Source organism: Pomacea canaliculata, linkage group LG12 (genome assembly GCF_003073045.1).
Source record: "Pomacea canaliculata isolate SZHN2017 linkage group LG12, ASM307304v1, whole genome shotgun sequence".
In the NCBI taxonomy this organism is placed as follows: Eukaryota; Metazoa; Mollusca; class Gastropoda; order Architaenioglossa; family Ampullariidae; genus Pomacea; species Pomacea canaliculata.
The window spans coordinates 9,196,005-9,211,940 of record NC_037601.1 but is presented as its reverse complement, the minus strand read 5'-3'; the positions used below and the strand labels follow the sequence as shown (position 1 = coordinate 9,211,940).

At 39.9% G+C, this 15,936-nt stretch overlaps 1 protein-coding gene across 7 annotated transcripts in view; it reads right to left on the bottom strand.

The window, feature by feature from the left end:
* Positions 1-7,970, bottom strand: part of LOC112576672 (MTSS1-like protein) — a 38,772-nt gene extending 30,802 nt beyond the window's left edge. For 5 of the 7 annotated variants that reach the window (XM_025259297.1, XM_025259302.1, XM_025259298.1 and 2 more), the window contains exons 1-4: positions 7,536-7,970; positions 4,379-4,440; positions 3,985-4,058; positions 1,085-1,169 (exon numbers count right to left, since the gene is read on the bottom strand). In XM_025259297.1, coding sequence (XP_025115082.1) covers positions 1,085-1,169; positions 3,985-4,058; positions 4,379-4,440; positions 7,536-7,607 — 293 coding nt within the window. In that variant the 5' untranslated portion in view covers positions 7,608-7,970. The remainder of the gene's footprint in view (positions 1-1,084; positions 1,170-3,984; positions 4,059-4,378; positions 4,441-7,535) is intronic. The other 2 variants (XM_025259304.1, XM_025259301.1) reach the window with 1 other exon arrangement.
* Between the last annotated feature and the right edge of the window lie 7,966 nt (positions 7,971-15,936).

Here is a 15,936-nt window from a genome sequence, read left to right as displayed (position 1 = left end):
ACAGCTGCCAGGATTGTCACCCGTGCAAAGGCCTCCACTGAGCACATCACAACTATCCTACAGAGCAGACCTGGGCAAAGACCGGCCCGCCCGCTGGCCCACCCGCTAGTATATATACTATATATACAGTAATGGGTAAAACTGGGTTAACTATATGGTCCGGCCCTCTAAAACCATCCCAATTTCTCATGCGGCCCCTTGGGAAAATTAATTGCCCACCCCTGCTACAGAGCCTTCACTGGCTCCCAATGAGCAAGCGTATTGACCACAAAGTACTTTCCATCGCTCAGTCCTGCATGTCTAAAACTGCTCCTGACTATCTGCAAGAGATAGTTCCTCCGTACCAGCCGTCAAGAAGCCTGCGCTCAGGCTCCCAGTCACGCTTCTGTCTCCTTGCAGTGGAAGACACCAACAAGAAGCGCACTGGAGCCAGGGCCTTCAAAAACGCCACCTAAGCTGTGGAATGCTCTGCCATCGTCACTCTCCACCATCACCTCACCAACCACGTTTTGCAAAAAACTGAAAACCTATCTGTTTCTTTCAAACTAGTCTTAAACTACCAAGAAACACTTCTGTCTATATTTTTTACTTTTCCTGGTGTTTTATATATTTGTTCACTTTATTTTTTCTTCTTTTGTTTTTTTCTGCGCAATGAGCATTCTTCGGAATGGATATTTGCGCACTACAAATCGACATCATCATCAACATCATCATCATCATCATTATTAATAACTCAAAGACCTAGACAGCATTACTAATACTATTACAAACACGTGTGTAAAATATGTGTGTGTGTGCGCGCGCGCGTGCAGGGGGTGGGGGGTGTTCCTCCTATGATTACAGACGGGCAACTGCAAATACATGTAATAATAATATTTGTGCTGTGGACAAATTTTACTACTCTGGTGATAGGTCTATTATTTTTTGGAGTACCCTGCTATTTGAAAAAAGGTAAATACAGCTTAGATGTAGCATCTCTCTCTCTCACATACTGAGAGCTGGAAACAGAACTGGGTGAGAGGGCAAAAAGGGACATACTTTGCAGAAGGAAGGGCTAACATCTGCTTGAGCAGGGCAAACATACCTTGTGAGAGCTTTCAAGCTGGCCTCTATATTCCTGTGCCGCATGCACAGTCGTGTAAGGGCGGAGCCAATCTCCCGTGTAGCACCTGCAACATACACAAAGATGGTGTGCAGTAAAAAAATGTGACAAAAGAATGTCTGGTTCTTGTCTGGCAGTGTTAAGGACAGTAACGTCTTATTCTTTATTAAGAAATCCTACCCAATTTCTAGATCTCTGTAGCTGGCATACAGTACGAGGAACAAAAGCTTGCAGACAGACTATAGCTCATTTTCTGATTTGGGGGGTGGTGGTGGTGGAATTAACTGCCAAGCACAAACAGCATCACATTTTTCCTTAACACAGTATCAGTCATCTGCAAATGGCATCGTTACCATTAACAACTTCTTTTTAACAAAGAAATGACCAGTACACATACAGTATATCTAGTATGCCTGTATGCATTCAAATGTTACCCAATTGTCACTTTCTCATGTAACAGTTTTGCAAGCATGATCCACTATATAAACAATACTCCAATTATACAAACACCAGTACAACCACACACCTCCAATCACGGCCAGGGGCACTGACCATTACCCCTCAATTGTCTTTACATGCATGCCGCTGTATACTGTATGGAAACTGTGCCTTTCCTCCATGTAAAATAAACTACCTTACTGTATTCTTCTGAACATGGCATTCTACCACAGACTAAATAGGTTTCCTTCCTTTATCTCAGCTAATATGTGTGTGTAATGCCCAACCAGAGACTAATTTTTCAATAAATGATCTGTAAACCCTGCCTGTTAACTACATCTACACAGTGTAAATATCTGTATGCATCAATGAGTGGTCTGTAAAACCTTCCAGAAAAAAAAAATGCTTTGGCATTTTCAATACTGGTTCCTCTGCACAGCAACCTAAACTTATCACAAATAAAATGTCATCATTTGCATGTTGGAAGTGTCACCACTCAATAGATCTTTTGCTTTTTTTGTTGTTGTTGCTCTTTTGTAAATATCTTGTAAATATCTGCTTTAGATTTCTGATGATCTAGGTGAAAAAATGTAATAATACAGATGGGTATAAGAGTCCAATGGCAAAAATGGAAGGAAAGCACTGAAATTGTTGCTGATAATTACTTGATAAATGGGTTAATGTTTTTGATCTTGTATATAATACACATTCACAAAAATAAACAAATATTAGATTTAACTTGGAAGCACTGGATGGAACTTGAAACCACTTGAGAATAAACAGGAAGTTTTACATGACAATTACCAATTATTAAACTAGAGGGCCTAGAACTGCCAATATGCTCAACATGTGAAGTGGCTGATCTTTACCAAATTTAAGCACTTTTTGCCAGCTAGTAACTTACTAGAAAGAGTGATTTGCAGAGCATTTATAACTATGCTTCAGACCCAAGTAGCACTCTTCTGTTTACAAATTAAATCTAATGAATATCTTCAAAACTTACTTTGCAATTCTTTGTTCCTATTTCTGAGATATAATTATGACACCACATTGCACTTGTAATTTTAAAAAGTGAGATTTAAGAACAAAATGTTCCTATACATAAACACTGTTTTATTAAAGAATATTGGATTTTAAATTAGCAAGTCATTTACGAAATAAAAAAACATTTACCCAAAACAGAATGAAAATGCTATCAAGGTCAAAATTATTTGTACTTTTTTCCAACCCTGAGAACTAAGAAAAACACAAGAGATTAAAGGCAATGAATAAAACTTCTTGTAAACAAAGTGATCTGCACTGCAACCTCAACACATTACTCTATCTCAGTCTTTACAATCTAACAAACAAAACAATCTAATTAGTAAGGTGACCAGACGTTTCGGGGGCGAAAGCGGGACACGTGCCGATGATGGTGTCGTTACCGTCAAAAAACGCCGAAAAAAGTGATTTTTAAAGACAACCGGGACATTTGATGGACTTGCCAGAAAGCCAGAAAGCGGGACATTGGGCGTCCCGCGCGATATTCAGGCGGGACACGAGGTCAAAAGCGGGACTGTCCCGCCAAATGCGGGACGTCTGGTCACCTTATAATTAGACATCTAGGTAGAAAATAAGCTGTGAAAACATGAGGCGGAGAGAAAAATAGTTTGAAATGCCTAAAAAAATTATCAATTTACCCTGCTAAACTGGACAGTTCCACCTGACTGAATGATTTAGTATTCACGAGCATTCAAATAAAAAAAAAATTTGTGATGCACACTGAAGGATGCTCAACAGTTTTGCAAAGTAGGGACCATCTGCAGTATTATAAACTGCTCTATTAGCTAGTGCTACTGTCTAACAAATTATTCACAGCAACCTCACTTGAAAATGTGTACCACAGAACTACATTAAGTGCAAAATTGTGTGACTTGGTGGTACAAGTATGCAGCCATTTAAACAGCTCAGATACAGCCTTTGCACCTTGTAGCAAAGGCAGCACACCTAATGCTTCATACCTAATGTTGTGTAGTGTCTGATGTTTTCATATTCAAGATAATGTAGAATGTCTTCACACTTTGTATGGATTTTGCCATACCTTCCATATGTATATCAGTTAATACTAGTGATTATTCAAATACTTTAAACTCTCATGTAGTGGAGTAAGATCAAGCTACACACTTCATATCATTTTCATGGAAAAGCCATTTAAATCAATATCACATATGAAAGTACTTGCTTTGGGGGACATTCTGCAAGTCAACAGCTGTAATACTTAGGGTGAGGTTGGGTGGAGAATCACATGCTAGTGTTATCACATACTTGATACAAAAAGGCATGATTGACAGGTATTTATCTAATAACCTTTCAGTAGTAATCCTTGTTCATACAGTGTCAGTTCTTGCAAAGTTTTTGTGAAAAAGAAGAAAAAAAACACTAAGCGTTTTGGAAATTTTGCTCACCTTTTGAGTTGGTAGCCATATCTGCAACTTTCTGAAATGCTTCTAAAAAGGCTCCAATGGCAACCAAAGTAGTTCTGCAATAAAACATAAAATCACAATTTAAATATATTCACATCATTTTTTAAAAATAAGCTTTACCAACAAAATGTTTATATGTACACTTTCTGCCTACAGAAATCTACAGCAAGTGAGAGGGCTATCTATATTAGTTCCCTTGCTCTGAGCAGAACATTAACTGCTTCATAAAGAAATTTGCAAAAACAACTGATAGGTCAGGCTACATCTTAAACAAAACAGTGACAATTTACTAATTTATTAATCAAAATAGATAATTTATTTAAAACATACACGAAAATTATAATTTGATTAGTGGAAATTGCTACAGATATCTTACTTGAGTGACTGATGCAGTTTGGTAGCTTTATAGGTGAAATCCTCCCATATCGGTGAGCTGGACTGTAAAAGAAAGAATGAAAGAGAATGAAGACATTAAAAATAATTTGAAATTGTATTGATCTGCAGATTGTTTACTAAAGTGTATATTATAAAAATGAATTCACACTTATCAACATGCACAGCAACTCTTGTTCCAGCCTCAGGGTGAGAATAAACAGTCATGTTTCTGAAATGTTTTTAAGTAACATGTTTGCCACATGTTGAAACAAATAAATACACACAGGAAAACACCTTTAGCCATGAAATGTAATCATAAATTATTTCATTTATTCATTAAAATTGCAGTACTTTGAAAAACACTTAAGTACACTGAATACTGAAGTGCTCATTCAGCAGGCTTCTTTTGTCTTTCTTAAGGGGAGAAGGGAGCAGGAATGTTATAGTAATTGACTAATCCTAAAGTCATCTTAACACTAGCAGTTATGTAATAGAGATTTCCTAAGCAGTATTTGAAACAAATAACTTAAATCAATACAAAAATGCAAGGGATGGTTTAGGTGCTAAGGACAGAAGTGGAAATGTCAGTAAAGAACCCAACCAGAAACTTATAAGTTATTAACATACAAGCCAACTGTTATTATTATTTCACCAATCCCATTCTTAGAAAAATCCCACAGTAAGTGCAACACTCCAAGTGCAATAGCTCTGCATTGTTGATCTTTGTATGTATCCTATATCATTTTTAATTTTAGTCAAAACATTTTTAATATACACATGTATCAGCACTGAAGGAGTGAGGAATGTTTACATTTGAAAATGGAATGTATATTGAAAAGTTCAATGATGATTTAATACTACTGTTAACCATTCAATTTTGTGACTGCTACAGTGCAATAATGTTCTCCAGACTCTTGGCATTATTAAAACTATGATGGCTCTATAGCCTAGTAAATAATAAATTACAGATCACTGCAAACATGGTGTGCATATAAACAGAGATCCATATATATATATAACTGTATTTATCCCACAAAAATTATGGTATCTGCACTCATTAATCACACAAACACTTAGATACCAGCTATACATTATGATAGGGAATGGGAGTAGGGGGGATGGGACCCAAAGCAACGGTTACAAGATGTAATATATTCCGGAACTGATGAGTTTTAAGCTGCCTATTACTGATTGCTGCAAACATGTCCTGAACTTCATGATAGCATCTCCCACTTAACTTATCTTCAATATAAATCACTTCTTTTCCTGCAGAAAACAGCGTATCTATTTAGATTAGGCAATGTGGATTATACCGAAACTGATAACATAAGGAACACACCTTAAAATACATAGCTTCATCTCTGATTAAATGCTAGCAAACAATCTAACTTAAGCAATACTGTATATGCTACAACTTATAAGTTAAAAAACAGCTATGATGGGTAACAAGTTAAACAAAAATGTTAACACTTTAGTACCATGTCCATTATAAAAAGTGCGCTTGTTGCATCAAACTCAAAGAAGAGAGATTTGTGCTCCAACTTCAAGCTTTCACTGTTTATACTGTCTCTGCTAGCAGGACAATAAGCAGAGATATAATGAAGAATTTAATTTACTGATTCAGTCTTATACATGCCTTCTGTCTCAGTGATCTTTTCAGAAAACCTATTAACGCCATTAGTTATTGCAATATAATTTGAGTTACTACAAATAACAATAAGCTAATACAATTAAGGTAACCAGTTAATTTTTTACTGGTCATTACTGATAATAGAGTGCCAACACCCATTCAAAACATCAGTATTACATGAAACAACAATTTGACAAAGCACTAAAATGGACACTGTACTAATCCTTGGGAATATTATTTTATGGTTTCTATATCCTTGTCCACCTCTCCAGTTTCACGCGAAATAAAATGTTTTGAAATCTATCCGCTTGAGTACTAACAACACTGTAGATTTTCAGTAATACACCAAAATGCACACATGAAACATAAACCATTCCTAATTATCTGGCATACCTTTGACTGGTTGGCATGTCAGCCCAAAAGAATGCCATTGAATGGGAGTGGTTTAAAGTGTTTCAATAGTCTAGACTGTTTCATTTAAGTCCTTTATGTCACATACGCTGTGTGGGTGTAGAACTAACACAATAAGAATCAAAGGTAATCGTAGTTTATGTGCCATACGCATGCACCTAAACACCCACTGCTGTTCACATTACTCTTCCTTAGTTAATCCCCTAAAATGACCTATATTAAAAAAAAAGGACAGCCAGTTTTGCAAGCCAATCCTACACACAATCACACCTTGAGACAGCATGCATGGCATCTGGTTTCTCACCTAGGAAGATCTTTCATTACACGGTTAGGTGGAAGCATATAATTCTTTCTGCTTTACACCTAAATAATATGCAGAATACTGGTGGTTGTACAAAGGTTAAACTATTTTTATTTTATTCCTATTCCAGTTAATGTCTGAAGCTGATCATTCAGCTTGTTGTCAACAGATTTTATTTTATCTTTGCTGTTAGTCAACTTACAAGAATATTCAAAATTCAGCTGTGGTCTCTCAAGGTTATATCTGGTAGCATATCACAATATAATGTTAACATTATTAAGTTTGTAACTGATAAGAATGCAGTCAGATAAACTATCAGTCATTCTACTTTTACCTTGCTGGTAGCCTCTGCCTAAGACTTATATGCATGGCATGATGATGATAAAAACATATGTCAGGCTAATTTACATCTTTATGGTCAAAAGTGAAATATAAGCTTTTGATCGTTATGGCTAGGCCACAATGGACACATGTTAACATCTACACACTATTTTGGATGCGAATATATTATCCCTATAAAAATATATTCGCTCTGTACTTGTCACAATCGTACTCCGTTATTGTCAGTGTATGGCATGAGTGGGGGAATTCTTGTTCCATTTGACTTGTTCTTTCTTATCGCATTCTGCATTTAAATGTCTAAAAACGAGAGCCAGGCGCAAACGCTGGCCTGTACGTAAGACGGCGACTAAGCACATTGCTGTTTTCATTCTAGACCACTTTCGAAGCGAACCCGGGTTATCATATCTAGTGTAGGCCTACAAGGAAGGATACTCAAAGCTGGGTGCAGCATATGTATGACGTCGCCTTACTTACCCTTAAATCGCTGACAATCGTTTGAAAAAGATTTCCTAACACACTGCAGTCCTTTTCTGCGTTGGCTTCCATGATGATAGCTTTAAGAAATCCGAAAACAGAAATGCTTGTACTCTACTCCAGTTGGGCAAAATCATAAAATCCTGGTAGAACACCGACAGGCAATGACTTCTCCCTCACTGAACACAGTTCAATGAAGGAATTAAATAAATTGATCCACAGAAATTTCGAATATAATTCCAAGAATATCACGTTCCGATCCTCGCATGGTGTTCCAAAAATGTCTGACACGATTCCATAGTGAAAATCACAGCTTCCTCCTGGGTCTAACCCACCTGGCACAAAGACTACTGCACACTGACAGTACTCCACTGGCACTCGACACTCGTCTGCCACAGAAGGCGAGTAATGGCGGCGCCGTCAGCGCACTGGCTTCTCTTATCACGTGACTGGTCGACCTCGCCGATTGGACGGCCACGACTGCCGCATGCGAAATGCAGCTTTGACATGTTTACGTTCGCTCTACAGTTCGTTGTTTTGATGAGGATTCTTCACTTTACATGATGTTTTGATGTTGTAGATTATAATTATTCTGTCATAAAGATCTTAAACCACGTTGCAGATTACACGGCAACGGACACCCAGCTTGTTAACAGTTGTGGAGAACAGCTACAGTTATGCGATCAATCGTTTTGTCTTGGAAGGGCTGAGCGAGAATTTACACATTCTAGAGAAGTCACCATGATGGGATGGAGAGACATTTCTTAGCCCTCCCCTTCACCGTCCACCGCCCAGATCACCCCCACCTCTTTCTCTCTATCTCGCCACGTTTTGATACACATTCCTTTGTGCACTCAGCCGGCAGTGCAGATGCAGGTCACGTGCGAGGCTGCTTAAATTATTGCCGCGAACAGAAAAAAAAATCCGTTTGAAAAATTGCATGAGCTTTGACCTCAAGTTTGGCTTAAAAACGATTTGCAAGACCGGAATTGCTGAGAAACATAGATAAACAGACGAGCAGCATACTCTAAGTGGCCTGAACTAGAAATGTCCCTATATGAGGTATTTAAAAGAAATGAAATGTAGCATGATGACTTTTCCTGCGAAAGTTCAAAGATATATTGTATATGCTTTGTTTGGTAATGATCGAGTGTCTTAAAGTTCCCGTTAATACAGTTCGTTTCCCACCACCCCTTCCCCCTCGTTTAATGGTACATCACAATCCTACTTGATGGTGTCATGATTAACCGAACAGCTCGAGAGATTATATACATATGTAGAACCAAACGGAAGGTTGTAATTATACCGTGAGAGTGCCCGTCAGTGACTAAGCCAACACATTTTATGTAGTGCACACGGACGTAAGTGGCCTCACTGCTCAGTTACTCGAAGCCGTCGCGTGCGTGCGTGCTTCATTGGTCTTTTTAAACTGTACGTATCGGGTGATATCTATGCTCAGATGGTTTTATTGTACATATCTATAGTAAAAGATTTATACATTACCAAAGTATTAAATACCACGTACCTTCGTTACACGAGTGAAAGGATATATTATTTTTACCGATTTTTTTAATTTAAAGGGAAAGTTTAAACTGTTGAAATGCCGGACTTTAAAAATCAATGATAATACAGAAGAAGCTAGCTCTATTACTTCTGGTAAACGTGTTTGTAAAAGTTGACATTTCTTTCTGGGGGAGGAAGAGGACATGCCCGTATACTGATCACACAAATTGAGAGGAAAAAAAAAAAACGGAAGAGTTTCAACCAAGGATGGACGCAACATTCGTCATAACGGGGGAGCAATTCCTGATCAATGAACTGGGAGCCATCTGCACCACCTCAAGACTTGACGAGTCATAATTTCTTTCACACTGCAAACCATCAAGGATCATGGTACCTCATGGCCAAGCAGGAAAGATAAAGAAAGGTATATCTATCAGTATATCGCTGGCATTTGAAATCCGCCAACTAATGTCGAGACAATAGGACAAACTAAAGGCGTTATATTTATCTCCAGATTTCCGTCATAAAGATACCGATAGCTCTCTTGACCCTAAGATTGCGCGGTCATTACTTCCAGCGACCTTTGCTTTTGCCTTTTTTTTTTTTTTTGGCTTACCAGTTGTACTCATAGCCTTTAGTCTGATTTCTCTGTCTGAGTGATGGCTTTGCAAAATTTGATGTCAGTAACGTTCCTACTCAGAAATGTCTTGTGGGGGGCGGGGAGGCCTCACACATCGGATTTTCATAAGTGTGTGTGTGCGTGCGCGTTCCTGCCAGTTTGTTGGGTGCTTTAGCAGACCTAGTTAGAATTGTCTGGCTGTCTATCCTTTCACGGATCTTTCCCAACCCTTCATTCCTCTACCCCAACCTACCCGTGAAGATTAAGGGAGGGGTTGGCCTCTGACCCCCAGCGGCGTGACATTTTCCTTTGCGAGTCGAGGGTGACCGCTTCTGTCCTCGTTCTTGTTCTATATTATCCGGAGGTTGATTTGCAGAAAATATCCAGTTTGATTAAGCTTTAACTGACAAATTTTGTGTTTAGTTACGAGCTATCTGTAATCAGCCTAACTGTGCCACTTTAATCTTGCTTTGAAGAGGGTGTGGTGTTTCGCGTGCTGCAAGCTCGATGTTCGTGGATCGCTAGCGCCAGCGGATCACTTCTGATGCGGACTGTTACACTCACGTGCTGTCAACGCACGTGTAGAATGCATGCATTGGGTGGTTGCGTAGCCCCTAACCTTCACTGACAAGCTGTAAAAATTCGTTTTGCATGCTGAATGGGTGGTAGACTGTAAGCACGTGACCAACTGACTTGCTGTAACAGACTGAATGAAGATTTTCTCTGCTCGCGAGAACTTTATTCTGTAAACTCAACATCGAAATCTTCGAAATGCACCAATTTACACCTTTGTGTCGAATGTACATTCTCTCTGCCTCCTTCATAGTCTCCTTATCCCTGTTTATCTACCATCCATCATACGCATACACACTCCTTCATCGGATGCTTCATTTATTGTCTTAGATGAAGCAGGACAAATAAATAAAAGAAAATATATAGTGTTCATATGCTTTTCTGTCTGTATTGTGTGCGTGTGTGTTTTCCAAGCAGTTCACGGCACTATGGCCACTAGCCTATTGAATGTTTACTGTTTATATATGACCTCAGCCGTCTCTTTCTCTCATGGTGGTCTCACACCTACCTACAACCAGGCACATCTAATCTAAAGTCGGCATTCACGGACATTTCTTTGAGCTTTTAGGACCTGACTCGTCATACGTTTACAGCAAAATTTATTTCGTCCGTCTTCAAATACTTGAGTCATTCTCTACTCGAGTAGAATATGTTGATTTATACAGTAGCTCCCTATGACTCATGAATCAAGAGCATATATACAAACAATCATTGTTGTAGATGGTATTTATTTACGTTATTCAACTGACACAAATTGTACCACACACAGAAAGAGATCATAATCGTGACGTCACGTTTGGACATATATATATATAAATTAATATATGGTCCCAGCTCTTCCAATGGCTGAGGACTTTACAGCGTAAATGCATCCATGTACAACCCTGATGTCAGTGTTGATGAACGACTTCTTTCACCGGCATGTGCATGGTGATCTCGAGAGGTATCTCGAGAACGGAAGGGGTATATTCACCCAGATTTGGGGAGACTGAATCTTGTGCGGTGCTTTGCCCAGTTATTGGAAAAAAAAAACTGATCACAGTGCCGGCTGCTAACCTCCTTATTGGATAAAACTGCTTCCCACTTGTTCTTAAATGATTCATCTTCTTCAACAAGAAAATCTTGTTTCACCGTAACGGCCTTCGCATGAGTTCGCAGGCACATCCCACACGTTTTCCAGATGACGTCACAATTAACTGTCGCACCTTAATTGTGCTTAAGCATAACCAAATGAGATTACTGGCGCTCGTTAGGAGAGTGAGCACGAATCACCAAACACCAAAACCAAGCAAAAGCAGCTCCAGAGCCAATCCTTAACTGGTACCTGTGACATGTAGACTTTTATAAAGCGACTTTAACTGGGGCGTGATATTAGCTTATTTGTACAGGTTGCTGTGCATCCATGGCCTAACTAACGAGTTAAAAATAGAACAGAATTACAAACTCTGTTTGTTTTAGTATTGAACTGTTCAGTGACTGCATATTTCAAATAGGTAGACTGGCGTGTCGAGGAAGGGCGTGGAGTAGAAATAATCAAACTCTCCTTGTGTTCCCGGATGAAGGCAACAGAGGTCCTGGTACTATCGAGTGTCTGGTGAAACCTCGCCCGCGTCCCCAGAGTACAAATTACTCGCGCAGTGCTATACTGTAAGCTCAGTAAGCGCACACACACACAGAGTCAACATTTAAAAACAAGGAAACAACACCGGAAGCAGCCACCTCTCGAAATGCACGCGCAGGCTGCTGTCGCGGGATCTGTTTCCGGCAGGAAGTGTGTTGTTATGTGGGACTTTGTCACCGCCTCTTAAACTCTTACTTTTCACTTTAAAAATGTTTATATTCTGTTGTACCCTGGGTAAAACTGAGTGGTTTGTTAATACGCCTTCGTTGGATTCTAATTTACTTGCAGCAGGTTCAGAACGTGTGAACCCTTTCTACAGCACCTTCAGCTAGGTTTACATTCCTTACTACTTCAAGTGCCCATTTCCGTCCCATTTTTGGTCCAGCTCCATCCTTTCTAGTCTGTGTTGTTCAAAGATATACCTTATCTGAGGCAGACACAAGACAGTAAGAGTATGGTATGACATTTGTAGAAGTGCACACCAAATCCACATGACCAAGCATGAATGTTTTTAAAACGTGACATCGACATCGGTGGCGAACTCTGGTTGAGGCCTTATGTGCAACCTGATGCACGAAAAAGATTAGATAGATAAGTCCAGAGTGCATCACATTTACGACAGTTAAACAGATACTTGGAGATGAATGAATGAAGCAGGTAAAGTACTTGTTGCTGTTGAGTTTTACTTTAAATACAAACCAGTCGCGGAACAATATAATTAACATCGTCATAATAAATGTAAAATTTACATTCAAATTAAATGTGTACATTGAAATAGTTATTTATTCCTTCATTTTTATGCATCTATTTACTCGCACAGTAAACCAGTGCTAGATGCAAGGCAGTTATCCTCAGAGAGCTAAAGCGAAAGCATAATGTCAAAATGGGAGTGTCAGGTCATCAGCATGGTAAGGGACTCGGACTTCTTTGGAGTTCTGACTTCCATGGTGATTATCACTGGTAAATCATCAAACCAGAGCTGAGAACCAGTTAACACCATGTGTGGCTGTTGTCATTACAGCACGTGCCCTGCTGATGTCAGTGTTTTAAGAATTTAAGTGACCACGAAACCAGTCTGGATTTCGCTGCAGGAGCTTAGATACCCACCTCTCTCACACTTGACAGTTTGGCATTTCTCTTTACTCCTTAAGCAGAAGATCCCGCAGTTAGTGCTCTCTCGTCTTGTCTTCGATGAAGAGAAATACTTCTTAGTTCTTGCCCTTTCCTATCCGATCGGGAGATAAGACATGGCTAATGTTGCAGATACATCATCCACGACCAGAAGCACCTCAAAATTACCATAACTACCCGAAGCAGTAGTCAAAATAGTGTCAATGGGGTTAATCTTATTGTAAGACTCTTATTGTAAGACTTGTTACTTCTATGATTCCAATTTTCTTCATCATTTAGCCGTGCTTCGGGAAATGAACACAGCTGACCATGACGATTGCGCCGCAAGATTCATGTTGGTTTAAACAACGGCGGTACAGGGTGTGTGTGTGAGAGGGGAGCTTTGAGTAGAAATATGAGCTGCAAGCAGCCAGCAGCCAGCATCCCAGCAAAGCCCTGTAATCAGCCCTCTACAGGCAACCAGCGGCGACAGAAATACAGCTGCGCTCGGCGATGCCAGCTGTCACTGCTAAGATTAGACTGGCGCTGCAGCCAGCCCAGCCCAGGCTGCTGCTGTCTACAAGAGAGGCTTTGAGGGCATCATCAAAGATGCTATCTCTACTAATCTTGCTATGAAAGACTTTCAAAGTTCATCTTCCATGCCGTGCTGATGGCGGAAGCACGGAATGGCCGCCTTCGTCCTTGACTTTCGTCTGTCGCTCAATACCGTTGAGAGAGTCAGCTCTTCTGCTGGTGAGAAAAGTGGGATAGTTTCCTAGGTTGATATTTAGGGAGCTTGCTTTTGCTAAACACTGATTAGCTCAACAGTGAAAAATGACAGTTTTTCAAAGCTGGCACAAATATTTTGGGGCGTGCAACCAGAAGATGGGGTCTGGCTAGACAGATCATTCTTTTTAAATATGTGAATTTTTTGTTAAGTATATTCCGAAAAATAAAGTTTATTTTGTACATACACACGCTTTCAAAATATAAATGTTTTCACTTAAATCCATTACTATGACTGTGGTAATGTCAAACATGTAAAGTCTTTATGTGTGTGTGTTATTGGGTGTTGCCAGGAGATGGGAAGCACGGGACTGTAGGTAGGCTTCAGTTATCACCGTCTCATTGGGAGCTGCAGCCGCAACTCTGACAAGGAATCGACAAAATGAAGCGAACTTGCAGGTGATTCGACAAAGATGTGACTAACATGTGTTGCTGAGATCCCCGAGGCCTGCGGAGTGCTGATGGTTTGTGCTTGCCACGTCACCTTTGTGTAAAGAGTATCGGCTAGCCACGCCGCGTGTGCTGCTTGCTTATGGCGGGGGATGTAGACAAACAGGCGGAGGTAGAGTAAGCAAGACTTTTTGTCCACGTGTAAACGATAGGACAACGTTTTAAACAAAATTCTTTTAGGCTGAGTAAACATTATACTTGTATCATGCATGGCACACGACAAGTTGAATTAGAGGACGATTTTTTGCTTTAACCCAGCCCCTCGTTTTCATTAATATCTGGTCTATCCGGTGTGCTTAAAGCCCTGTAAACAGATGCTACAAGAGAAATGACGACAGCTAACCCTGGCTGTATTGGTGACAGGCGCTAACCGCCCCCCCCCCCAAAAAAAAAAAAAAAACAAAAACAAAACAACAACCAACAACCAACAACAAACGAACAAAATAAAAATGAAACTTGACGAGGTGATTGACGAGAAGAGAAAATGAATAGCAGAGGTGTAGTAGAAAATGTAGAGGTTTGGATGCCACCGTTTCCTTCATTGCGATAGGTAAATGGTGGTAAGTAAAACAGCTTAGGTTAGGGGTTAGGCAGAGCTACTTCTTCGCCAGCTCAGCACAAAGGATGGACGCAGAACTTCCTTCAAACGGAATGCGGAATGACCTGCGGCTAAAGCCAGTTGACACATGACAAGGCTACTATGAGTTCGCAGCTTAATAATATTTGTGTAATACAAGATGAATATGGTTTATCACGAGAACTTTTATAAAAGACAGGCAAGGTAGTGGTGCAATCGTTTGTGTACGACAAGTAGGTTTGCAGCGAGTGGCAAAGTGCAAAAAAAGGTCAAGCAAAAAAAAAATTCCGAGGCTGTAAGCAACGTGCAGGCTGGGGCTGTGACCCCTGAGACTTTAATTTGGTCCTGAGCTGTCACTGCAACAATATACACATAAACGAAAACCTGTTTGTTGAATTCCTCTCAACGATCCAGATGCATTCATGGCCAGATGAATAATTTTCATGGCCTGTAACTCTCCTTGCCTCGACTTGCCTTTAAAAAGACGGGATCCGATTAAAGCTTTTTGCTTTGGCTGCTCAGAAGTATTTCCCCCTCCCGCCGCCCTAAATATCTTTTGTGTATCTAGTAAACAGGCAGCAAACAGGACACCACACGAGTTCACACCATGTTTTGTGAAATATTATTTTAATCAGTTGGTGGGTGGAGTGAAGTGGTCCTTCATTTCCGTCGTCGTCGTCATCATCTTCGCAGTCATCGACATCATCAACAGCTTTTTATAAACTGGTGATGATCTGTCAAAATACTAAGTTTTACAAATTTATTTGCTTCGTCACATTATCTCATGTTGAAGGCTTTTGCATTCGTGCTCCTCATTGATGAGAGGGAGTGTTTGGTGTGGAGCTAGGCCAGACTGGGCTTTACTCTTCTTCGTGGGACTGAGCTCTTATTTGATAGTCTGGGCTATCCCTTGGGGTAGGCCCAGTTGTTCATGATATAGAATTATCTCTGCCTCGTGACTGGTGAGTTAAGAATAGGTTACTGTAGCACTCAGTTTTGACCGCTCCACGTGTACGTGCAGACTCATTAAGATAACTCTGAACCTTTTTTTTAGACTTATTGAAAAAGCAACAATATACAACCCTTCCTCTTAAGTCTTTGTTCTAGTTCATTAGATACTCTTTAGAATTAAAGGAAGAAAAATACTTTTCGTCCATTTCCC